The sequence below is a fragment of the Nomascus leucogenys genome, chromosome 18 (assembly GCF_006542625.1).
Source record: "Nomascus leucogenys isolate Asia chromosome 18, Asia_NLE_v1, whole genome shotgun sequence".
Lineage (NCBI taxonomy): Eukaryota > Metazoa > Chordata > Mammalia > Primates > Hylobatidae > Nomascus > Nomascus leucogenys.
Window position 1 is genome coordinate 40,141,469 of NC_044398.1, and position 24,997 is coordinate 40,166,465.

At 42.1% G+C, this 24,997-nt stretch overlaps 1 protein-coding gene and 1 non-coding gene across 7 annotated transcripts in view; one reads left to right on the plus strand and one right to left on the minus strand.

The window, feature by feature from the left end:
- Positions 1–23,113, plus strand: part of BMS1 (BMS1 ribosome biogenesis factor) — a 47,919-nt gene extending 24,806 nt beyond the window's left edge. For 4 of the 6 annotated variants that reach the window (XM_030797802.1, XM_030797806.1, XM_030797807.1 and 1 more), the window contains 10 exons: positions 8,341–8,414; positions 9,053–9,229; positions 11,961–12,149; positions 12,234–12,414; positions 12,662–12,720; positions 13,812–13,934; positions 14,853–15,000; positions 15,343–15,518; positions 21,968–22,129; positions 22,572–23,113. In XM_030797802.1, coding sequence (XP_030653662.1) covers positions 8,341–8,414; positions 9,053–9,229; positions 11,961–12,149; positions 12,234–12,414; positions 12,662–12,720; positions 13,812–13,934; positions 14,853–15,000; positions 15,343–15,518; positions 21,968–22,129; positions 22,572–22,802 — 1,520 coding nt within the window. In that variant the 3' untranslated portion in view covers positions 22,803–23,113. The remainder of the gene's footprint in view (positions 1–8,340; positions 8,415–9,052; positions 9,230–11,960; positions 12,150–12,233; positions 12,415–12,661; positions 12,721–13,811; positions 13,935–14,852; positions 15,001–15,342; positions 15,519–21,967; positions 22,130–22,571) is intronic. The other 2 variants (XM_030797804.1, XM_030797805.1) reach the window with 1 other exon arrangement.
- LOC115831374 lies at positions 2,283–2,386 on the minus strand. The gene has a single exon (XR_004026888.1). It is a non-coding gene; the product is annotated as a small nucleolar RNA U13 (small nucleolar RNA).
- Positions 23,114–24,997: the final 1,884 nt, after the last annotated feature.

Below are 24,997 nucleotides of genomic sequence, written 5' to 3' on the forward strand. Positions count from 1 at the left end.
GGGCCTTTCACAGAGCAAAAGTTTTTATTTTTTATTTTTTTATTTTTTGTTATTATTATTATTTTTGAGACGGAGTCTTGCTCTGTTGCCCAGGCTAGAGTGCAGTGGTGTGATCTCCACTCACTGCAAGCTCCGCCTCCCGGGTTCACGCCATTCTCCTGCCTCAGCCTCCCTAGTAGCTGGGACTACAGGCGCCCACCACCATGCCCAGCTAATTTTTTTGTATTTTTAGTAGAGACGGGGTTTCACAGTGTTTGCCAGGATGGTCTCCATCTCCTGACCTCGTGATCTGCCCGCCTCGGCCTCCCAAAGTGCTAGGATTACAGGGGTGAGCCACTGCATCAAGCCAAAAGTTTTTATTCTTGATGAAATCCAATTTACTGGTTTTTTATAGTATTTTTTGTTTTCTCTTTACACCCATGATCTATTTTGATTTTTTCATTTTATGAGATATGAGGCTTAGGTCAAGGTTTATATTTTCGCCTGCGGTTGTATAATTTTTCTAGCACCATGTATTTTATTGAATTGCTTTTGACTTTGGTAAAAAATTAGTTGAGCATCTTTCTGTGAATCTGTTTCTGGGTTCTCTTGTGTTCCATTGACTTCAAGTGTCAGTCCCTTGGCCAGTACCACCCTTGCTGTCTAGGTTCCTGTAGCTTTATAGTGAGTGTTAATGTTGAGTAGAGTGACTCCTCTTACTTTATTCTTGTTTTTCAAGATTGGTTAAGCTAGGCCGGGCGCGGTGGCTCACGCTTGTAATCCCAGCACTTTGGGAGGCGGAGGCGGAGGCGGGCGGATCACGAGGTCAGGAGATCGAGACCACGGTGAAACCCCGTCTCTACTAAAAATACAAAAAATTAGCCGGGCGTGGTGGTGGGCGCCTGTAGTCCCAGCTACTCGGAGAGGCTGAGGCAGGAGAATGGCGTGAACCCAGGAGGCGGAGCTTACAGTGAGCCGAGATTGCGCCACTGCACTCCAGCCTGGGCGACAGAGCGAGACTCCGTCTCAAAAAAAAAAAAAAAAAAGATTGGTTAAGCTATCCTAAGGCTTGTGACTTTCCCTATAAATCTTAGAATAAACTTGTTTATGTCTGCAACAACTTAGCTGGGATTTTGATAGGGATTGCATTAAACCTATAGATCAGTTTGGGGGGATAATCCTTTTCTATTTTGAGTATTAAAATAGGTGAACACAGTATATTTATTTATTTTAGTTTTTATTTCTTTCATCAGTATTATGATTTTCAGCATACCAGTTGGGAATATGTTTTGATAAGTTTAGACCTAAGTATTTGATTTTGATTGATTTTCATTTCTTTATCTTTTGTACTGCTAAACTCACTTATTAGTTGTAGGAGGGTTTTGTTTTGTTTTGTCTTTGTAGATTGCCTGGGATTGTCTACACAGACAGTTGTGTAGAAGACATAGAGACAGTGTTATTTCTTTCTTTTCAACCTGTATGGCTTTTCCTTCTTTTTTTTTAATTAAATTTTTTGGGAGTAGAGATGGGGTCTCACTATGTTGCTCAGGCTGGTCTCAAACTCCTGAACTCCAGTGATCTGCTTGCCTCAACCTCCCAGAGTGCTGGGATTATAGGTGTGAGCGACCATGCCTGGCCTTCTTTCTGTTTTAAAATTTTCTGCCTTAATTCAGTGACTGGACTTTTAGTACAATGTGGAGTAAGTGCTGAGAGTGGACTTCCTTTGTTGTTCCCAATCTTGTCACTGTTATTTATTTACTATCATGACTGGATGTTGAATTTTGTCTAATGCCTTTTGGTGTCAGTTGATATGATCATCTGGATATGGGTTTCATTCTTTACTCTTTTGATATAGATTACATTGATCCTTTTATTTTTTGAGACACGGTCTTCCTCTGTCACCCAGGCTGGAGTGCAGTGGTGCCATCACGGCTCACTGCAGCATCGACCTCCTATGCTCCAGTGATCCTCCTGCCTCCGCCTCTCAAGTAGCTGGGACTGTAAGTGTGTGCTGTCATGCCTGGCTAATTTTTTTTTTTTTTTTTTTTTTTTGTAGAGCCAGATCTTACTGTGTTGCCCAGGCTGGTCTTGCTTCAAGGGAACTCTTGGCTTCAAGGGATCCTCCCACTTCAGCCTCCCAAGCGTTAGGTTTACAGGCAGGAGCCACCGCACCTGGCCTGATTCATTTTTTGAATGTTGAAGCAGACTTGCATACCTGGGATAACTCTCCCTTGATCATGAATGAAAATGAAAATACAACATATGGAAATGTGTGTGTTTTTTTGTTTTGTTTTTTCTTTTCATGTCAGATGGTTAACGTGCTAATGTTGTAACAAGGGTCAAGGGTGGCATATCCCACATACATGCATGAATACCCAGTCATCACACTTATGAACTACGAAAAGATCACCATGTGAAAATTTTTATACAAATCTTTTTATGTGTTGTTGAATTCCATTTGATAGTACTTTGTTGAGGATTTTTTGCATTCATGAGAGATACTGGTCTGTGGGTTTTATTGTTTTGTTTTTTCTTTTTGTGGGGGTACTGTCTTCATCTGGTTTTGGCATTGGGATAATACTAGCCTCATAAAATGAGTTGCAAAGTGTTCCCTATTCTGTTTTCTGGAAGAGTTTGCATAGAATTGGGATGAATTCTTTAAATATTTGGTGTAATTCTCCAGTGAAACCATCTGGGCCTGGAGATTTCTTTTTCCAGAAGCTCTTAATTACAAATTTTATTTCTTTAATGGTTATAGGACGATTCAGATTATCTATTTCATCTTGCCTGAATTTTGGTAGTTTATGATTTTCAGGGTATTTCAAGTCCTGTTAGGGAAGAGGAAGTTGTACTGAGTGCCTTCTTGAAGAGACCAGCTTGGGTAGTCTGAGGGTGATGTTTAGAGTATCTGCTTAATACTCTTTAACGGCTGCGGGAGCCTTTTTGATAAGCCCTGTTTTATTTGTGATGTTGTTGGTTTGTGTCTTCTCTATTTTTATCTTTGTCATAAAATTTATTAGTTTTGTTGATTCTATTCAAGTAACCAGCTTTTTGTTTCATTGACTTTCTCTGTTTTTCTGTTTTCAATGTTATTGATTTCTGCCCTTTATTTAGTTATTTTTTTTGAGACTGATTTCACTCTTGTTGCCCAGGCTGGAGTGCAATGGCACGATCTTGGCTCCCCTCAACCTCCACCTCCGGGTTCAAGTTATTCTCCTGCCTCAGCTTCCCGAGTAGCTGGGATTACAGGCATGCACCCCGACGCACAGCTAATTTTTTGTATTTTTAGTAGGGACAGGGTTTCTCTGTGTTGGTCAGGCTGTTCTCAAGCTCCCGACCTCAGGTGATCCACCTGCCTTGGCCTCCCAAAGTGCTGGGAATACAGGCGTGAGCCACCGCACCCGGCCGATTTCTGCCCCTTATTATTTCTATTCTTCTGCTTGTTTGGGGTTTATTTTGTTCTTTTTGAAATTTCTTAGGTTATTGGTTTATCTTTTCTCATTTCTAATGTGAGCATTTAGTGTTTAAATTTCCTTCTCAGTACTGCTGAGCTGTACCCCACAAATGTTCATGTGTTGTATTTTCATTCATATTTCCTTTGGGACTTCTTTTTGACCCATGCATTATTTATAAATATGTTGTTTTAATTATCAAGTATTTAGAGAGTTTCCTGTTTTTCTATTATAGATTTCTAGCTTGGTTACATTATGTTGAGAACATATTCTTATGATTTGAATTCTTTTAGATTTGCTGTGATTTCTTTTATTGCCCCAAATGTAGTTCATCTTGGTAGATTTCTATTGGCTTTAAAAATGTGTGTATTTTGCTGTTGGGGAATGGGTGTTATACAGATGTCAGATTTTGCTGGTTGACTGTTCAGATCTTTTGTAAATCCTTGCTCCTTTTCTGCCTAGTTTCACTCTGTCACTTACGCTAGAGTGCAGTGGCACGAACATGACTCACTGCAGCCTTGACCTCCTAGGCTCAAGTAGTTCCCCTGGCTTAACCTCCTGAGTAGCTGATACTACAGGTGTGTGCCACCACACCTGGCTAAATTTAAAATTTTTTGGAGAGACGAGGCCTTGCTATGTTGCTCAGGCTCGAACTCCTGGCCTCAAGCTATCCTTTGTCTTTGCCTCCCAGAGTGCCGGGATTACAGGCATGAGCCACTGTGCCTGGCCTCTGCCTAGTTTTAACAGTTGCTAAGAGGAGGATGTTGAAGTAGATGTCTTCTTGGTGGGTTAATCCTTTTGTCATTCAGCAGTTGTTATGGTCACTTCCTTTTCACCCCACTGGTGAAGGAGGGGTCCCTGCCCTAAAGTGTGGGAGATGGCTGAACATGACACCTGGCATGGATGGATGAGATTGACAGCAGTGTTTTAGTCACATATACCCACAGCTCAGAGGAGGACACTGCCTGCCACACAGGGTCAGATGGGCACTGCACTCTGTAGCGGAGTGAGGGCTGGGGGCTGAGGAATCAGGCAGGCTTGGTAGTAACAAGAGCACACAGTGACCAGTGGTTCCCGAGGGGGAATGCAATTGGCTTGTTTGAATAAATTCATGGGCTGGCAGACAGGTGAAGTGAAACTTCTTAGGCTGAAGTGCAACTGTTCTGGCTGATAAAAGAACTAGCCAGGTGGGGAGCCTTTCCTGCTGGGTGGCGGGGTAGGGGGTGTCTGGCAGAAACAGGAAAACCCATGGCTAGGCCTTTGGGGCCCTGTGAGGCTCAAAGATGTCAAGGCTGCAAAGGAAATTTTAGATCTTAAAATTCAGTGAAGACCCTCTCCAGCTCTGGTAAATTATTTTGCTTGAAGTCTACTTCATGAGATATTAATATATTCACTCCTACTTCCTTAAAAAATTCATGATTACATAGGATATCTTTCTCCATTCTTTTACTTTCAACCTACTTAGGTCCTTAAGTGAATTTGAAGTTTCTTATGAACAGTATTTAGTTGGGCCATGTGTTTATTATAGGCCCTCCATCAATCTGTCTTTTGGTTTACTTAGACCATTTACATTTAAGGTGCTTATTGTTACATAATTGCTTATGTCTGATGTTTTTATTATTTGCTTTTTTGTTTCCTTTTTCTTTCCCTCCATCTTGATCTATTTCTGTATAATGTTGTTGCGTGTATCTCTTTGTATATTCTTAAAGTGTTTGCTCTGGATGTTACAATATGTGTATTGTAATATAATAGTCTACTGGTACCAGTATTTACCACTTCAAAGTGTGGAAACCTGCCTTACATTTATGTCTCTTTACTTTTCCACTTGTATAAATCACTGGCTTGAGTATTAGGTGGTGGTGTAGTTTTTGTTTCAGTTGTCAAATGTGATTTTAGAAACTGCGGATTGTCTCGTGTATGTATCCACATTTCTGGTCTTTCCTTTATCCCTCCTCCCATAGTCCCATATTCATCCCTTCTGCATAAGAACTTTCTGTAGCCATTTTTTTATTTTGATTTTTTTGTTTTAATTTTTTGTATTGTGGAAATGACAGAACATATTTCTGTAGCCACTTTTTAGCATTTCTAAATTTACCAGTGACAAATTCCTATATTCTCTTCCTCTGAGAATGTCTTTATTTCTCTCTTCATTTCTGAAGGGTAGTTTCATGGGATATAGAGTTTGTAGCCAACAGTTTTTTTGTTTGTTTGGTTGGTTTTTTTGTTTGATTGTTTGTTTGTTTGGTTTTTTTTTTAAGCACTTGAAAATGTTGTGCCACTTCCTTCTGGCCTCCATGGCATTTGAGTTGGCGTGTCCCTACAGGCATTCTGCCATTTTTGGTCTTTGTTTTTAGTTTTGAAAGTTTAATCAGTGTTGCTTTCTTTTGGTATACTTTGAGGTTTGCTCAGCTTCTTGAATCTGTAAGTTTGTATCTTTCACCAAATGTGGGAAGCGTCAGGAATTAGTTATTTGCATGCTTTCGCAGCTCTGGTCTCCTGTGAGACTCAGATAACATAAATGCAGGATCTTTTGTTATCATCCCACAGGTCCGTGCAGCTCTGTTCATTTGTTTTCAGGTTATTTTCTCTCTATTCTTTAGACTAGGTGAATTCTGTTGATCAGATTTCAGCTTCTCTGATTCTCTCCTCTGTCATCTCCACTTTTACTCAATAGAGCCCATCCAGATAGATTTTTTTTTTTAATTTCTGTTACTGGATTTTGTATTTCTGTAATTTCCATTTGATTCTTCTTCAGTTTCTTTACTGACGTTTTCAGTTCTTTGTTGCCATAGGATTTGTAGTTGCTTGTTGAAGCATTTTTATACTGACTGTTATAAGTGATGAGTCAGATGGTTCCAACATCTGCCTATATAATTTTTTTATTTTTGCAGGAAGTCCTCCTGTTTAGGTTTAGTCTGTAGGTCCTGGTCTACTTTGTGGGCTGTGACTCCAATGGCAATTTAATTTCAGAGCCTTCATGGTGTTATTTTGGTCTGTTTGGCTTATATGTATCACTAGGATTCTCCCACCAGTCCCTGCTGTTGCCCACCTGAGGGAACAGGGGAGCTGCCCCAGGCTGGGCCACCTGCTGCAGCTAGGTGGGTGGGGAATGGTGGTTGTCTTGGTGTGTGGAGCTGGTTTTCTTGTTGTGGGGAAGATCTCCTTTGATCTGGGGGGACTGAGTCTGCCTGGGTTGCCTTCTATTGCTACGTTGGGACTCGGGAAACTCTGGGCCTGGGTCACCTTCCTATTGGATGGGCCCAGGGAGACACCTGGCCACTATGCATTCCCTAGTCCTAGAGTCCCTCAGCAGCCTTTTTCTTTCCACCTTTCAGAATTCTCCATTGATCATCTCCTGTCTATTATTTCTAGAGTTTAGGTTACATTTCTTAGGAGAGTATAATGTGTTATCTTCTGTAGACCAGAAATCCTTAGTGGTGGTTTCGGGTTGTAACTGTGCTAAAGGGAGAACTGGCGTATTTGTGATGTTGAGTCTTTCTTTTCAAATGAGGACATATCATTATTCAGTAGACAATATTTACAACACCTACTTCCTTGGGTTGAAGAATGTGGTTAAGGCAAGGAAAGTACTTAACGCAGTGCCTGGTGTGGAGAGCACTTACAAGTGTTGGTAGTGATGCTATTCCTTTTGTCCTTTGGTAGCATATTAAAGCTTTTCTTCTTTTTTAAAAAAATAAAGTTCTGGTGCATTTCTTGTTAGGTTTATTCCTATTTTATCCTTTTTTGCTTTTATTACAAATAGGAGCTTCCTATCTTTTGTAACTTCTACCTGGTTCTTTGGCCCTTATGTGAAAATGTTTTAACAGCCTTCTAAACTTTGCTTTCCCAAATGAGTTTTAACTTGCCTATTTCTTTTGTTTTTCTTTTTTTGAGACAGGGTCTCACTCTGTCACCCAGGCTGGAGTTCAGTGACACAATTATGGCTCACTGCAACCTCTGCCTCCCAGGCCCCTAAAGTGCTGGGTTTACAGGCGTGAGCCACTGCACCCAGCCTTACTTGTCTATTTCTTTTAAGAGTGGGAACTATAATTGAGCCCAGAGCTCCAAAAACAAATGAAGGAATGAATGAGTGAAGAAGCTCTTCCCATGGGTTTGGTGTGGTTTGGGGCTCTACTCTTAATCTAAATGCTATGTTTTATAAAATCCAAAATTTCCCCTAGGTGTGTTACACGATTGTGTTGTGTTGAACTTACATTGAGACTCCTTTTCACATGTGCTGGTATCAGTGTGGGGCTTTTCTATTCACTCTTTGAATTATTCATTTGGGGGACACAGATAGACCTCTGTGTCTTTCATAAAGAGTGTCCATTGGCCGGGTGCAGTGGCTCATGCCTGTAATCCCAGCACTTTGGGAGGTTGAGGAGGGCAGATCACGAGGTCAGGAGTTTGAGAGCAGCCTGGCCAATGTGGTCAAATCCCATCTCTACTAAAAATACAAAAATTAGCCAGGCCTGGTGGTGGGTACCTATAATCCCAGCTACTCGGGAGACTGAGACAGTAGAATTGCTTGAACCTGGGAGGCGGAGGTTGCAGTGAGCTGAGATTGTGCCACTGCACTCCAGCTTGAGTGACAGAGTGAGACTCCGTCTCCAGAAAAAAAACAAAAACAAAAGAGTGTCCATTATCTATACTGGAAAAATTGAGATTGGGATTTTGACGTGAAGTACGGAAATGTGGATTGGGTCCATTTAGTTTACCTAAACAGATGATGAAATACTAACTGTTTTACGAAGCATTCCCTAGTGCAAAGTTTTGCCTGTGTGTGTAGTGACGGGAACAGTGAGAATGAGGCTTGGAACGCGGAGTGCATTGTGGGCCTGTGGTGGGTGGGGCCAGCAGCACATGCATGCCTGGCTCACAGAGCAGCCTTTGGGTGTTCTTTTCCCAGAGGAGCTCTACGGTGACTTTGAAGACTTGGAAACAGGGGACGTGCACAAGGGAAAATCAGGCCCCGATACTCAGGTATGACTTTGTCGTAGCTGGCTGTTCTTGGTCATTGTGTTCTGAGAGAGGCCCACATTGAGAAATGCAAATCTTACTTGTGATGTGTGAAGATTGCAGACTGGATGGATAGATTCCTTCCTAAAGGGTGGGGATGTGGGGACCAAAGAGAAGCTTTCTTGTTTACTTGTTAAGTTTTGGATGACAGTTACTACTGTTTCTTGCCATAGTCATTTGCCAAGTCCACTGTGATTTTTCACTCACAGAAGTCTTAGCTTCTCAGACTTACGTTCAACCATTGCCATCATTCTCCTCTTTTTAAATTTAAGTGTCATTTAAAAGAATGAAGTCCCTGTTCTCCCTAATATTTCTTTAGAACAGGGTCTGGGAGCATCTGGATGAGGGACACGTCTGTTATTTTTATTCTAGTTTGTGTTCCCAGCCAGCTTAAGGAATAGCAGCTAACTGTAATGCAGATGTAACCATTTCCTGTAGCAGTACCATGTTATTCAGAGACAAAGGTTGTGTTTTGTTTTGTTTTATTGATAATGATAACATTTTTGCTAAGATTTTTGTTTAAATAGAACTTTAAAAAATCTAATGTTTAAAGAAAAGACCTTCATAAACATACACAAAATTTTTTCTTCTGGAAATTTAAGAATGAAGATATAGAGAAAGAAGTTAAGGAAGAAATTGACCCTGTTGAAGAAGAAAGTGCCAAGAAAAAGCATTTGGATAAGAAGAGAAAATTGAAAGAGATGTTTGATGCAGAATATGATGAAGGAGAAAGCACATATTTTGATGATCTTAAAGGAGAAATGCAGAAACAAGCACAGGTGAGAAACCTCAGTTCCTCTCAGCCCCTTGTCAAGACTATCATATAGCGCAGGAATCCCTGACTTTCTTTGGGTCCCTGCTTCCTATCCTGCTTCTGTGCCTTTCATTTGGACTCCTGGGTAGAGATGCATGTGAGTGTATTTATTCATGCAGTGAGCTTATTGTTTCTGCTGTCAGAAGGTCACCAGAAAATGATCCATACCTATTTTGTAACAAGAATTAGGAAACAGAAATGACTGAGACATGGTCTCTACTTTTGAGACTTTTACAATGTAGTGATCTGAGACAGTGTGTTCATTTCAGTGCAAGCATTGGCTGCCTATTCCGATCACTGCTCCCTGATTTGATTGGCAGGTGATCAGTGGCCCGTGTGGCTTATGGACACACCAGAGCTCCCAGGGAAACTGCTCTGAAAACTCATCCTGGTCAGAGTTCAGAAGGACATGTGGAGTATAAGGTCAGATACGGAGATAAAGGGAGATGGTGTAGCCCTCCTGCCTGGGGGTGCTGAGCAGGTTGCTGGAGGCAGTGATCTCACTCTGAAGGAGACAGACACAGAAACATGTGTACAGTTGATGGTGAGCATCTGAGTTGCATCTTGGTAGTGAGGCCAGGAGTGCCTGTGTAAGCTGGAACAGATTAGGTATATGATTTGTGAAACAGAGTTTCATCCTCGGTCTTCATCTAGTCAAAGGACTATTTCCTGATTAGGCATTAGCTTAGTGGTTGCTAGTCTGTGTTGACCTTTGAAAGGCATGACAAGGCTAACTCTGAAGTTTTTGCTTCACACCAGTTACAATTTAAAATTACCTAGAGCCTTGTGGGCCATTGGAAAAGACTGAATGTTGCACTCTGAAATGGGAGTCCTTGGAGGGTTTTGAGCAGAGGAGAGACATTCAGGTAATCAGATCACTCTGCCAAGAGATCAGTCAGGTGGCACAAACCAGAGGGCTGACAGTGGAGATGAGACAAAGAGTCAAACCCGGATAGACTTTATTTGGAAGCTAGGTCAGTAGGATTTCCTGGTGGACTGAATGTGGGGTGAGAGGAAATAAGGATGGCGACTGGAAGTTCCTGGAAGGATGGGTTGTTGTTAAGTTAGATAGGAAACCCTCTGCAGATGCAGTTTTGGGAAGATGATGTTTGGTTCGGCTGAGTATCATGCAGACAAGCGGAGTGTCAGGTCTGGAGAGAGACGTCTGGCCAGGGACTTAGATGTACAGCCCTCAGCATGTAGATGCCACTTAACACTGTGAGGTGGCCGGGGAGTGACTGCAGAGCGAGTGGGAGGAGCAAGACTGGCATGGGCGAGATGGGGCGATTGCGGCCGTGAGGCCTGAGCAGTGCCCAGGAGGGAGAGGGAGAAGCAGTGTGAGCATGCAGGCACGCAGGAGGCCAGCTGTACACGGAGGCAAAGCATTATTCAGATCCCACTGCCATGTTAACTACGGTGAAGGCAGAGTTGACCACTGGAGGAGGCTTTCAGCGTGGAGGCCTTCAGCGATCTTGGCAAGCACCAATTTTCATGGATGTAGGAGAATGGGAGCAGAGGAACTGGAGGCTGCAACTGCAGAAAACTTTTGTGGGGTTTTGCTGCAGAGAGAAGCAGAGAAATGAAGCAGTTGTTGGTGGAAGAAGTAGAATCAAAAGGTTTTGAGATAAGAGAGAGAACAGAGGGAAGAGCTGTTGGAATAAAGTCCAGGAATAGTGGATGGTGTCTAGTGAGCAAGTGATGTGTGGCCCTGAGTAGAGGCATGAACAAATCATCTGTGCCTGAGCTGCCCGTAGAACTTTCTGTGATCATGGAGATGCACGTCTGTGCTTCCCAATATTGTAACACTGGCCGCAGGTTGATATGGACCACTTCCAGTGTGACTAGTGTGATTGAGGAACTGCATTTTAAATATTATGTAATTGTAATTAATTTTGATTTAAATAGCCACACATAGCTCCTCTATGGGCCAGGTCAGAGCTCTGATAAGGCTGGATATGGGAGGAAACCCTGGTAGAGGGTTGACCGTGGAGGTTCTTTTGGTTTTGGAGTGAATCAGGAAACAGCCATCAGCTGAGTGAAGGTGAGGGTAGTGGTGGGTGTTTGAAGACGGGAAAAGTGTGAAAGAATTGTTTGGAGAGGAAGGAAAGAAGGTGTGGACTGGGGACATTTCCAGTGTTTGGGCATGCAGGGCTCCACAGTTATCTACATTTGCTGTCCCTTGGAGCAGGAGAGAAGAAAACGGTTGGGACATATTCTGAGCAGACTGTAGAGGTAAAATGTGTAGGGTTTTTTTGTTTTTTTTGTTTTTTGAGATGGAATCTCGCTCTATTGCCCAGGCTGGAGTGCAGTGGCACGATCTCGACTCACTGCAACCTCCGTCTCCCAGGTTCAAGCGATTCTCTCACCTCTGCCTCCTGAGTAGCTGGGACTACAGGCACGCACCACCATGCCCAGCTGATTTTGGTATTTTTAGTAGAGACGGGGTTTCACCATGTTGGCGAGGCTGGTTTCAAACTCCTGACCTCATGTGATCTGCCCGCCTCAGCCTCCCAAAGTGCTGGGATTACAGGCATGAGCCACTGTACCTGGCCAAATGTGTAGTATTTTTAATAGGATAAAGCCTACATAATTCTGTCCACAGTTCCTTTACTTAGAAATTGCTCATTTGTTCATGTTAATCTTATGTTTATTACAGATAATAGCATACAGGTTTTTTTCCCCCCTGTCATGTACAGCTGAATCGCACAGAATTTGAAGATCAAGATGATGAAGCCAGAGTTCAGTATGAGGGTTTTCGACCTGGGATGTACGTCCGCGTTGAGATTGAAAATGTTCCCTGTGAATTCGTGCAGAACTTTGACCCCCATTACCCCATTATCCTGGGTGGCTTGGGCAACAGTGAGGGAAATGTCGGATACGTGCAGGTGGGTCCCTTTGCTGCATATTTGGTGTCTGAGGCTCTGTGGATTTCCCCTCCATCAATCATCTTACCCTCTCGTCCTCCTCAGATGCGTCTGAAGAAACATCGCTGGTATAAGAAAATCCTCAAGTCCCGAGATCCAATCATATTTTCTGTAGGGTGGAGGAGGTTTCAGACCATCCCGCTCTATTATATCGAAGACCACAATGGAAGACAAAGGCTTCTAAAGTATACCCCACAGCACATGCATTGCGGAGCAGCCTTTTGGGGTAAAATATGATTACAATAACTTGCCTATTGCCGAGATTAAACCTTACAGACTGCGTTATTATAGCTTTGTGCTTTTCCTTTCATAAAATTCCACTCCTAAGATTTTTTCTCTTTTCTCGGAGCGGGGAGATGGTTTGGAGTATATATGTAAATCTATATCCAAATCTAAATGTCCATATCCAGTATGTTAAACTAGAATCTAAAATTTGTGGTTTGCTATATTTCTTTTTTTCCTTTTCCTTTAAGGCCCTATCACTCCACAGGGAACTGGTTTCTTGGCAATACAGTCTGTCAGTGGCATAATGGTAACTATCTTGGATGATTTCTTTTACAGATTGGTTTGAGAAATATATCTTGAATGTGGGTTATTATGTACATGAGACTTTCAGTTGAAAATTACTCATTTTTATTAATATAAAGTAAATTTCCCTTTGCTTTTGATCTTCCTACATCCTTTTCAGTAGGGTGTGGGATTAGGGGGGGGGGTGGAAGAATTATAATGGTACATTTCCTATTTTTGTGCATCTTTTGCATTTATTTATCTAAGCAAGTACTTAAGCAGTGCTCACCATGCGCTAAGCACTATATGAGGTTGTGAGGAGCCATCAGAGACCAGCCAGACACGAGACTCCCTGCAGCCGTGCTGGGGTAGCAGTCTGTTCACTCCATTTTCATTTGACCAGTCAGGCAGGGCAGGGTTTACTGGTCCCATTTAACAGAGAAGAAAGCAGAATAATGAGCAGATGGAATCTGCCCTGGAGGTCCAAATTTTAATTTCCTAAACATTACAACTGTATTTTTCTTTTCCATTTCGTCCCAAATAAATCATTATAGTAAAATTACAATCCTCTGAAATCACTCTCAGGAAAGTACTCAAGTAGCCCTTTTTTTTTTTTTTTTTTTTTGGGACAGAGTCTCACTCTGTCATCCAGGCTGGAGTGTAGTGGCACGGTCTTGGCTCACTGCAACCTCTGCCTCCTGGGTTTAAGCGGTTCTCCTGCCTCAGCCTCCCAAGTAGCTGGGGTTACAGGTGTGCACCATCATGCCGAGCTAATTTTTGTATTTTTAGTAGAGACGGGATTTCGCCATGTTGGCCAGACTGGTTTCTAACTTCTGACCTCATGTGATCCACCCGCCTTGGCCTCCCAAAGTGCTGGGATTACAGGTATGAGCCACTGTGCCCGGCCTCAAGTCACCCTTGTTAGTTTGGCTTACCAACTTTAAAGTTTTCGATTGCTTTTGTCAAACCACTGGGTTGCAAGTTCAGATGGTCTCTCTTGTTTTTCTTAGCTAATTGTAAGTAAAATTCACTTTGGTAATTTCTTGTGTCACATAGAATTGAAGTTTTTCTTTTGCTGATATTATTCCTATTTTCAAATTTTGGGGTTCCTGTTAGCCTGATTTTCGGATAGCTGCCACAGGAGTTGTCCTTGATCTGGATAAATCCATAAAAATTGTGAAGAAATTAAAGCTAACTGGTTTTCCATATAAAATTTTCAAGAACACTTCATTTATTAAGGTCTGTATATCTATATATTCTCATATTTATAAATGTCCATATTGTTTGAGAAAAGGAATGAAATACCTCTAAAATATGGGCCTCATATTTTTAGAAAAGTGTTTGAAATATTTTATAAACTTCATATTTTGTTTGCTCCTTTATATTCTGTATTACTTAAATATGCTCAAAAAAGCAGTGGTAAAACAGCTATTTAGGAATTGAGGCTGTTACTCATGACTTCCATGTGAGACTGCCACAGAACTCATATTGAAAATATGTCATTTTATCCACTAGGTTTTGTTTCCTACTTTTTTTATTTGTGTTAAGAAAGGGGAAAAAATCACAAGTTTGTCTAACCATTCAGTAGAAAAATCGACAAAGCATTTGGAGACAACTTGGCAAGGGTACAGAGACAGATGTATTGTTTTTCGGTATTTGGGGAGGGTGGTTTGAGCAGCATTTATTGACAATTTCATTAGTGGGGATGTTTCTATTGAAAACACAGAGTTAGGAAGTCATAAAATATTCTTGCAATATAAGGTAATAATACCACCGGCGTTTATCTTACTGTTTTCATGTTCTAAGTGCATGCACCTGAGTAAAAGGATCTGGGCTGCAGTCCAGTCTGAGAGATGCCAGCAAAGGCTGCCTAAGCCAGTTCAGTCCAGTAAATCCCTTTTCGATCTTCTCTTCCACACAGACAGCAGTAATGAGCATGCCCATGAACTCACACGATTATTTTGGGGAAAATGAAAGAGTTGTATTCTTTTTGAGGTAGTAATTCCACTTTCAGGGGCAAATACATTTTGATTATTTTATCACCCTTCAATGAGTTGTTTTTGTTCTTTAATCAAGGATGTATGTTTGAAGTAAGAAGTAAAGCATAAAGTATATGATTTTGTGTGTGTGTGTGTTTTTATCTTGCTATACCTGTAGGGAATGTTTAATTCTGCCTTGGAAGTGGCCAAATTTGAAGGTGCTGTGATTCGAACTGTCAGTGGGATAAGGGGGCAGATCAAGAAAGCACTCCGAGCTCCAGAAGGAGCTTTCCGGGCCAGCTTTGAGGATAAGCTGCTGATGAGCGGTGAGTGTCTTGAGTAGTGTTCACGGCAGGGTGTTACCATTCATGCTTGACTTCTAGCCAGTATGACAAGAGGCTGGAGTCAGGTCTCTAGAGAGTTGAGCAGCTGCAGCCTTAGATCTCCCCGTCTTATGCGGTATGCCCATTTGCTTTGTGTCTGCAGTGCCCTGGCCACACCCAGTAACAGTTCTGTGATCTATGAGAATAGTTTCCTTAGCAAGCTTTCCCTTCAAATACTTTGCAGCCAGGTAGAGAAGTTTGGAGTGAAGGTTTTGTTTTTTGTTTCTTCACAATATGGATATGAATCTTCTTTTGAAAATGTTAAAGTAAATTACCTCTTTTCAGATATTGTCTTCATGCGAACTTGGTATCCTGTTTCCATCCCAGCCTTCTATAACCCAGTAACATCTTTGTTGAAACCAGTGGGTGAGAAAGACACCTGGTCAGGAATGCGGACCACGGGCCAACTCAGGCTCACCCACGGTGTCAGACTAAAGGCGAACAAGGACTCTCTGTATAAGGTACTGGTCATGTATGTGTTAGTGGAGATGAAGCCTGTGCTCTACAGACAGGGAGTCACACAGACACTTTTCTATAATTTCTTACGTGCTTTGAATGTTCAAGTATAAAGTCTAATGTTAAATTTGATTGAACAATTGTATATTTGTGGGATATTTTGGAATGGAACACCGAAAATGGTAATAGTGGTTCTTTCTGGATTGAACACAAACTTTTCTTTTTTAAAATAAATTTTATTTTATATATTTGAGGTTGACCACATGATCTTAAAGGATACATATAGATAGTAAACTGGTTACTGTAGTGAAGCAAATTAACATAGCTACCATCTCACATAGTTAGATTTTTGTGTGTGCGACAAGAACAGCTAAAATCTACTTATTTAACAAAAATCCCAAAGACAATACATTTTTATTAACTATAGCCCTCATGATGTACACTAGATCTCTAACTTGTTCATCCTACATGTCTGCTACTTTGTATTATTTTAACGTACATCTCCCCATTTCCTATTGGTCATTTCCTATTTGGCCCATTTTTCAACTGGGTTGTTTTTCTGCTATTAAGTTGTAAGAGTTCTTTACTGATTTTTGGATATTAACACTTTATCAGATATGTGGTTTGCAAATATTTCTTCCAGTCTGTTGGTTCCCTTTTCATTTTGTTGGTTGTTCCTTTGCTGTGCAGAAGCTTTTTAGTTTGATGCAGTCCTCCTTGTTTATGTTTACATTTGTAGCCTGGCTTGTGGTACGATATCCAAAAAATTATTGCTAAGGCCAATGTCAAGAGACTTTCCCTCTATGTTTTCTTCTAGGAGTTTTATGGTTTCAGGTCTTATTTGGGTCTTTGGTCTTGTATCTGTTTTGAGTTGATTTTTGTGTATGGTGTATGATCAGGGTCCAATTTTATTCTTTTGCATGTGAAAATCCTATTATTGAAGAGACCGTCTTTTTTACCATTGTGTTGTCTTGTTTGCCCTTGTCAAAAATTAGTTGACAGTATATGTTTGGATTTATTTCAAAGGTCTCTGTTCTGTTCCATTTGTCTATTTTTTTGTTTTTATGCCAGCACCATACTGTTTTGATTACTATAGCTTTGTAATACAATTTTAAATCAAGAGGTGTGATGCCTCCAACTTTTTCTTTCACAGTAATCTCTTGGCTGTTTGGGGTTTTTTGTGGTTCCATATGAGTTTCAGGATTGTTTTTTCTTTTCTTTTATTTATTTATTTATTTATTTTTTTGAGGCGAAGTCTCACTCTGTTGCCCAAGCTGGAGTACAGTGGCATAATCTCGGCTCACTGAAACCTCTGCCTCCTGGATTCAAGCAATTCTCCTGCCTCAGCCTCCCAAGTAGCTGGGAGTACAGGCACGTGCCACTATGCCCGGCCAATTTTTGTAGTTTTAGTAGAGACAGGGTTTCACTATGTTGGCTGGGCTGGTCTCCAACTCCTGACCCGTGATCCACCCGCTGCGGTCTCCCAGAGTGCTGGAATTACAGGCATGAGCCGCTGCGCTGTTTTATTCTGTTCTGTGAAGAATGCCATCAGAACTTTGATGAGGATTGTGTTAAATCTGTATATTTGCTTTGGGTAGTGTGAACATTTTAACAATATTAATTCTTTTGATCCATAAACATGGGATGTCTTTCCATTTGTTCATGTCTAAATTTCTTTCATCAATGTTTGATGGTTTTCAAGTGTACACATCTCTCACCTTCTTGGTTAAATTTATTCCTAAGTTTTTGTTTTTCTTTGATGCTATTGTAAATGAGATTATTTTCTTGATTTCTTTGTCAGCTAGGTTATTTGTATATAGAAATGTGACTGATTTTTATATGTTGAGTTTATACCTTGCAGCTTAACTGAATTGATTTAGTAGTTCTCACAGTTTTTTGTGGAATCTTTGGAGTTTTTTACGTAAAGGATCTTGTCATCTGCAAATAGAGATAATTTTACTTCTTTAATTTAGTTGCCTTTTTTTTCTCATCTGATTGCTCTTGCAAGTACTCTATTGAATAAAAGTGATGAGGCTGGCCATCCCTATCTTATACTCAATCTTAGTGGAAAAGCTTTAGTTGTTCCCCACTAACTATGATGTAGACTGTGGGTTTTTCATAAATGGTCTTTATTATGTTGAGGAACTTTCCTTCTATACATAAACTATTAAGAGGTTTTATCAAGAAAGGTTGCTAAACTTTGTTAAATGCTTTTTCTGCAGCAATTGAGGTGACCATGTCGTTTTATCTTTCATTTTGTTAATGTGATATATCCCATTGATTGATTTACATATGTTAAACCAGCCTTGCATGCCAGGGATAAATCCCACTTAAACACGACATATAATGTTTTTGATGTGTTGTTGAATTCTATTTGCTAAAATTTTTTTAGGATGTTTGCATCAGTGTTTAATTTATTGGAGAAGTTGACCTGTAGTTTTTGTTTGTTTGTTTTGTGTGTGTGTGTGTGTGCGTGTGTGTGTGTTTTGGTTTGGCTTAGGTATTAAGGTGATACTGGCCTGGTAAAATGTGTTTGGAATTATTTCCTCTCGCTCTATTTTTGCAAAGAGTTTAAGAAGTAAACTCCCAGGGGATGGGAGTGACCCTGGACATGGTAGTGACATGATAGTGACTCTGGACCCTGCAGTGGTGGGACACAGCAGCATCTCAGTCTCTGTGAGGTCAGGCACAGCATCAGCAAGGACCCCAGAATGGTGGAGCACTACTGTGGCTTGGGCCCTCGGGGGCAGAAGTGCAGCAACTACTTCTCTCCCTGGGGAGGCAGGTGCCTGGGCAACTCAGATTCTCCAGGGCTAGTCCAGTTCCAAGGAAGCAGGGTTCTACAGTTGTTTGTCCTGAAGGGCAAGGTACCCCAGTTCAGCCAATGCCATTTTCCTGGGATATGGGGGTGCCATGTTGGCTCATCCCTGGCAGGTGTGGCTGCTCAGCCCAGCCAAGACACTGATTCCCTGTGAAGCAGGGCAGTGCTTCAGCTCTCGTGCAGTGGGGGTGTGACTGCTCAGACTGGCCAAGGCACTGATTCCCTGGAAAGCAGGGCACCAAGTCAGCTCAGTCTCCAAGGGGCAGGGCACAATGGCAGCTGGGGGGGGGGAGGGGCACAGCAGCGTGGCCCCGCAGGGTGGGGTGTATGCTGTGATGTGGACATCGTTTGTTCCCACCAGCCATTTGAAATTTCATCCATTTGAAATTTGATTCCAAATGTGGTGGTGTGGGAGGTGAGGCCTAGTGGGAGGTATTTGGGTCACAGGGCAGATCCTTTATGAATAGATTAATGCCTTTTCATGGGACTGGATTAATTACCAGGAGTGGATTGTTATCAGAGTCAGTTCAGCTTCCTAGACTCGTGTTTCCTCTCTTGCCATGTGAGCCCCTTGCATACACCTGTTTCCCCTTCCACTTTCCCCATGAGATGAAGCAGCACAAGACCCTCGCCAGATGTGCTGCCCGATCTCGGACTTTTCAGACACAAGCAGGGTGAGCCAAATAAACCTTTTTTATAAAATAAGTTACCCCGAGTCTCAAGTATTCTGTTACAGCCACACTAAATGGCCTAAGACAGTGTAACAGCAGCTCGGGGGTGGTGGGCCACTAGGTGGGGGTGATGCAGAGCAACAAAGCCTGAGGATGGAAGAAGGGTGTGGTGGCGGCTCACCCTGGGCAGGACATGCTCCTGAAGTGGTCCAGGTCCAAGAGGGCACATTGCAGCAGCAGCAGCTGGTCCATGGGGGTGGGGCACAATGTCAGTTCCTTCTCTGAGGGGAGTGCTGGGGCTACTGGGCCCCTCTTGCTTCCTTATCCCTGCAGGGAGACATCCCCTCTGCTTCAGGCTGATCCCTCTGGGGGAATGGGTTGCGGGGGCCAGATGTTTCCTTCCCTCCTTTATGTGACCATCCTGGTGTTCTGTGCTCTACTGGATTTCTGCTACTCCTTGATGCACTCTGGGGCTCTCCTTTAGTGACTTTCATCAAAATATAGCTGTTTGCTGCTTTGGCTGTCTTTGTCAGGGGATGAGCGCAAGGGGCTATTGATCGGCCCCTTGCTGGCGTCACTCCCTCTTACACCTTCCACTGGGTACTCTTTTGAACTATTTTTTCCCCCACCGTATACATGTATTTTTTAAACGTTAATGTGCTAATTTCTATTGAAGCAATGTGGATTTTTCTGAAAGTTTTAATGTTTTAATAAGCCTTTTATTGAAATGTTAATGCACATACAGAAGAGTGCCCAAATCATAAGTGTGCAGCTAGATGAACTAGCACACCAGGCTGCCACGCCCTAGACCAAGCAGTAGCCTCGCCCTGTGGCCTCTCCCAGGCACTGCCGCCCCAACCCACAAAATAGCTGCCTTCCCAGTTCCTGATGTAGATTTGTTCTGCCTGGTTTTGACTTTTATAAAATACAGCACATTCTATTTAGCCTGGCTTCTTTGGTTCAGTATTACAGAACACATCCATGTTCTTGTCTATGGCAGACATTGATTTATTGTCATTGTTGAGTTCCATTATATGACTGTGTCACCCTTTATCCATTGATGAGTAAAATGATTTCCTAGTTTTGGCCGTTATCCCACGGCCCTGAACACTAGGTCTGGATATGGGACTTGCAGGTATGCAGGGGCACACACACTTCTGCTGGAGGATCCCTGGGTGGGGTGGAGACTCCAGGGCACCTGTGCTCTGCTTCAGTGTGGAGGCTTCTGTGTCATGTTCTGGGAGCACAGCGGCTTGGCCTCCACCACCAGCAGCAGCTTAAAGAGTTCCTGCTGTTCCACATGCTTGCCAACAATTGGCCTCTTCAGTTTTTTTTTTAGGTTTTCAGTGCCTGCTTGGACTTGTGTTTTCATTTAGATTTTGGTTTCTTAGAACTTTCGTTATTCTCTTCACAGCTTAACAATGCATTTGAAAAGATTTGTTTTCATGCGGAGTATTCAGTTTTGTAATAAGAGGGTTGTTCAAGGCATCAGTCTGCCACTCTGCTGGAAACAGAAGTCTCCCAGCAGTTTCTTTGTATATAAAGTAGTTAATGAAATTTTGAACCATCTTACATGAATTTTTATTAAAATACACTTCAGGATGTGGTGCCCATTATCCATTCTACTCTTTTGTAACAAGTAGATTTCTCTGAATTCTTGAATTCGAAAACAACTGGGGTTCCTAAACACAGAATATGGAATATTATTGGGGATGACGTCTTTAATAATACATTAATACATTTCAAGATAGGAAAAACTTGTTCTATATAGTTGACTTTAATAAAAGCCTAGGGCAAAACTTTCAATTTATTAACAGTATTTATGAGGCAGTTAAGAATTTGGGTCATCTCTGTCTCCACTAAAAATACAAAAAATTAGCCAGGTGTAGTGGCAGGCGCCTGTAGTCCCAGCTACTTGGGAGGCTGAGGCAGGAGAATGGCGTGAACCCGGGAGGCAGAGGTTGCAGTGAGCCGAGATCGTGCCACTGCACTTTAGCCTGGGCGACAGAGCAAGACTCCATCTCAAAAAAAAAAAGAATTTGGGTCATCTCAATTAAACATAGAATTTAAGATTACGTTGAAAATTCAGTACAGAGTATTTTGCCTTCATCTGTTGTTTGAGTCTCCCTTCTTTTAGCCATCCTTCCATCAGAAATAGAATACCAAGTTAAACTTCTTAATTACAATCAGGAATCAGGACTCTTTGGCTGCTGATTGAAGGAAGAACTGTCCTTAAATCCAGAGTGGGCCGGGCATGGTGGCTTATGCCTGTAATCCTAGCACTTTGGGAGGCCAAGGCAGGTGGATCACCTGAGGTCAGTTCAAGACCAGCATGACCAACATGGTGAAACCCCATCTCTACTGAAAATACAAAAATTAGCTGGGTGTGGTGGTATGCGCCTATAGTCCCAGATACTTGGGAGGCTGAGACAGGAGAATTGCTTGAACCTGGGAGGTGGAGGTTGTGTGAGCCGAGATCGCGCCACTGCACTCTAGCCTGGGCGACAGGGCGAGACTCCATCTCAAAAAAAAAAAAAAAAAACACATCCAGAGTGGTTGATAGTCAAGACAAAAAGCTAGATTATTTTTGTTAGTCTGGGAAATAAGCACCTCAGTGGCCCAAAGACAAGGCCTGAAATTTCCATGAAAAGAAACTGGGATCTATTCATCTGTTTTGTTGAGACCTCATACCATACCATAGAAATAGGCACAGTGGGTTTCGGGGGCAGAGTTGTAAGTATAAGCTCTCTGTTCCTCTCTTTACTGTTTACTGAGAATTGTGGGTGTCCACTGAGGCAGTTCATACTTGGCGGGTGATTGAGTCCTGATTTCTCAGGGCCAGCAGACTCTGGTGTTACTGATCTTGTGGAAAAGGCAACCCAATGAGAAGATTTTATGCAGAAGTTTTAAATGCACATTGATCATAATTTGAATATGTCACAGTCTTTATTTTTCTTTTCAGCCAATCCTGAGGCAAAAGAAACATTTTAATTCACTGCACATTCCAAAAGCCTTGCAGAAGGCCCTGCCATTTAAGAACAAGCCCAAGACCCAAGCAAAGGCAGGCAAGGTGCCAAAGGACAGGCGGAGACCGGCTGTCATACGTGAGCCTCATGAAAGAAAGGTACTGTTGCCCATGCTGTACTGCACGCTGCATTTAGATAGGAAAAGAACACTCTCAGTAGCACACTTCCTGTTTCTACTGCAGTCTCAGTTATTCAGGGCACTGGAACTAAAGTCAGAGGAAGAGCCAGAGTCCATTTCCCTTCCTTTGCCTGGTCCTGCTCTGCCCTGTTCTTTTGATGGGGATAACAGGCACATGGCTGGGGAACCCTTCTGTCTTGGTTAGCTGCACACAGTGTCCACAGAATGATGAACAGAGGTGGTAAAGGTAAAATGCGATCACACCTGTGTCTCCATGCCAACAATGACTTCCTAGTGCACGATGCATTTTCGTGCAGTTAATATTCATTTGGATCGTGGGTTGCCTCTAGTCTTAGTGCTTAGGATGCGAGTGTGTGGTGGCTGAGAGCATTCTGATACTCACCAGCTTTTGTCCTTGTCAGATCCTCGCGCTGCTGGATGCTCTGAGTACGGTGCACAGTCAGAAGATGAAGAAGGCCAAGGAGCAGCGGCACCTGCACAATAAAGAGCACTTCAGAGCCAGGCAGAAGGAGGAGGAAGAGAAGCTGAAGCGGCAGAAGGACCTCAGGAAGAAGCTCTTCCGAATTCAGGGGCAGAAGGAAAGAAGAAACCAGAAGTCCAGTTTGAAGGGGGCTGAGGGCCAGTTGCAGTGAGCCTTTGGACTGGAGGGACTGTCCCTGGATCTGCAGAGGTGGACAGTTTCAAACATCACAGTTTGAATGCCTGTGAATGATAAGTCAGTGGGCAAGAGCTCAAGAGATGTCTCTACGCAAACTGTGCCTGCAAGAGGAGGAACAGAGAAGCCTGGGCTTCTGGGACCAGGTTCATTCTCATCACTTGGGGCTGTCGAGATTTAAAGTGATGTAAGCTGTGGTTGTGTGGATTCTCTTACTTTCCTCTGCCTGCCTCAGTTTAATTATTTTGTCCTACAAAAATATCATTAAAATATTTTTTGTTAGTTTTGGCTTAGTAGTTTTCATTAGGGATGAATGCCTGACAATTCTTTGTGGATAATTATTTATGCTACCACCTTCATGAGGAGTCTTCCAGAAGAGAAAGAAATATTCACTTGAACCCTCGGCTCTCATGGAAAATTTTAGAAAAGAGTGTGTAGTGTTTTTGTTGTGTTTTTTGTTTGAGTGACACGGAAACCTAGATGGTACAGCCTGCTGTGCACCTGGGATCTATGGGCTCCTTTGATCACTGGCCCTCGTGGACATTTTCTATCTTATTTCACATGTTCTGCACATTAGTATAGTGACAAGGTAACAGTAAGTACTTTTTTAAAGCTTTAGACTTAGGAGATTGTTGTCTCAGGTGCAGAGACCAAGGAAATCATATGTATCAGTGAGATAGGCTTCCCGTATTATGCTCATGCGTTATACCTGCCTAGCTACATTGCCTTTTTTTAAATTAAACATTATATTGATGTAATAATACTATTACATAGGCGATGTATGTATTTTATGATTGCATGTTGATATAGTTATGGGGAATCTAATCCTATATGATGTAATCATAGATTCACATATAGTTGTATATTTTGCCCAATTTCTCTCAGTGGTAATGTTTCACACATATCACAGTCAGGATGTTGACATCAATACAGCCCACTGATTTTATTCACCTTTCCCCAGCTTTACTTTCCCCAACGTATACTCCTCCATGTATGCATGGGTGTGTAGAAATATGGAACGCAGCTGGGCATAGTGACTCACACCTGTAATCCCAGCACTTTGGGATGCTAAGGCAGGAGGATCACTTGAGCCCAGGAATTTGAGACCAACTTGGGCAACATGGCAAAACCTCATCTCTACAAAAACTAAAAAATTCGCCTGGTGTGGTGGTGCATACCTGTAGTTCCAGCTGCTTGGGAGGCTGAGGTAGGAGGATCACTTGAGCTCGGGAGGTTGAGGCTGCAGTGAGCCATGGTAGCATCACTGCACTCCAGCCTGGGCGACAGGGCAAGACCCTGTTTCAAAGAAACAAAATTTTATATATATATATATGTATGTAGAACACTTGATGAATTTATGTGTCATCTGTGCATGGGGCCCATGCTGACCTCTGTGTTGTGCCAGTTACAGTATGTGTGCTGCTGATATGAGTACCACATTGTCTTTACAACATCATAGGGGCCAAAGAGGGTGGGCAGGATTATGAGCAGTTGGCCTAGTCTGAGAGGCTCTCTAAAAGCCTAAAGTTGTCAGCAGACAGGTGCTCAGCTTTGTATCTCCATAAGAAGGGAAGAGGATGTGAGGATCCTGTCAGGGCTGGGTCCACCTGGGAAGTGACAATTGGAACACGCCCAGACCTCTCTGAGCAACTCTGGGTGTACATTTTCCTCTATTCCTCAAGAGCTATTGTGAATTTCATCATCCAGTATGCTGATAGGCCTGGGGACTGACACATAGTAAGCCCATAACAATTATAATTTAAAACTAATTTGTTATATAGCATAATTGGTATATTTTAAAATGCAAAACTAATTCAACTAAAATATACAAGGCACTCTAAGTCATACCATGTTTTTAAGTAGCTTACAAGGTGATCAGCAAGTGTCTTATACAACAAGCAAATTTGTTCAAAGGGAAGCATTGCAAATAAGTATTTATAATTGTATGGTTTTATATTTTAGCCAGAAGAGTGAAATCCTTTAGCAATGGGGGAAATAAAAGAACGTTTAATTACAGTTGCAGATAATTGCCTTTTCCAACGACAATGTATGTAGGCAGAAGTCATACCTGTTAATATTAAAAATCTTGGTTTTTCATATTTGGAGAACAAGGGAAATAAAAAGTTTGTATATCAAGATTATTTAAAACTAAAGTTAAGGAATCTCTAATGT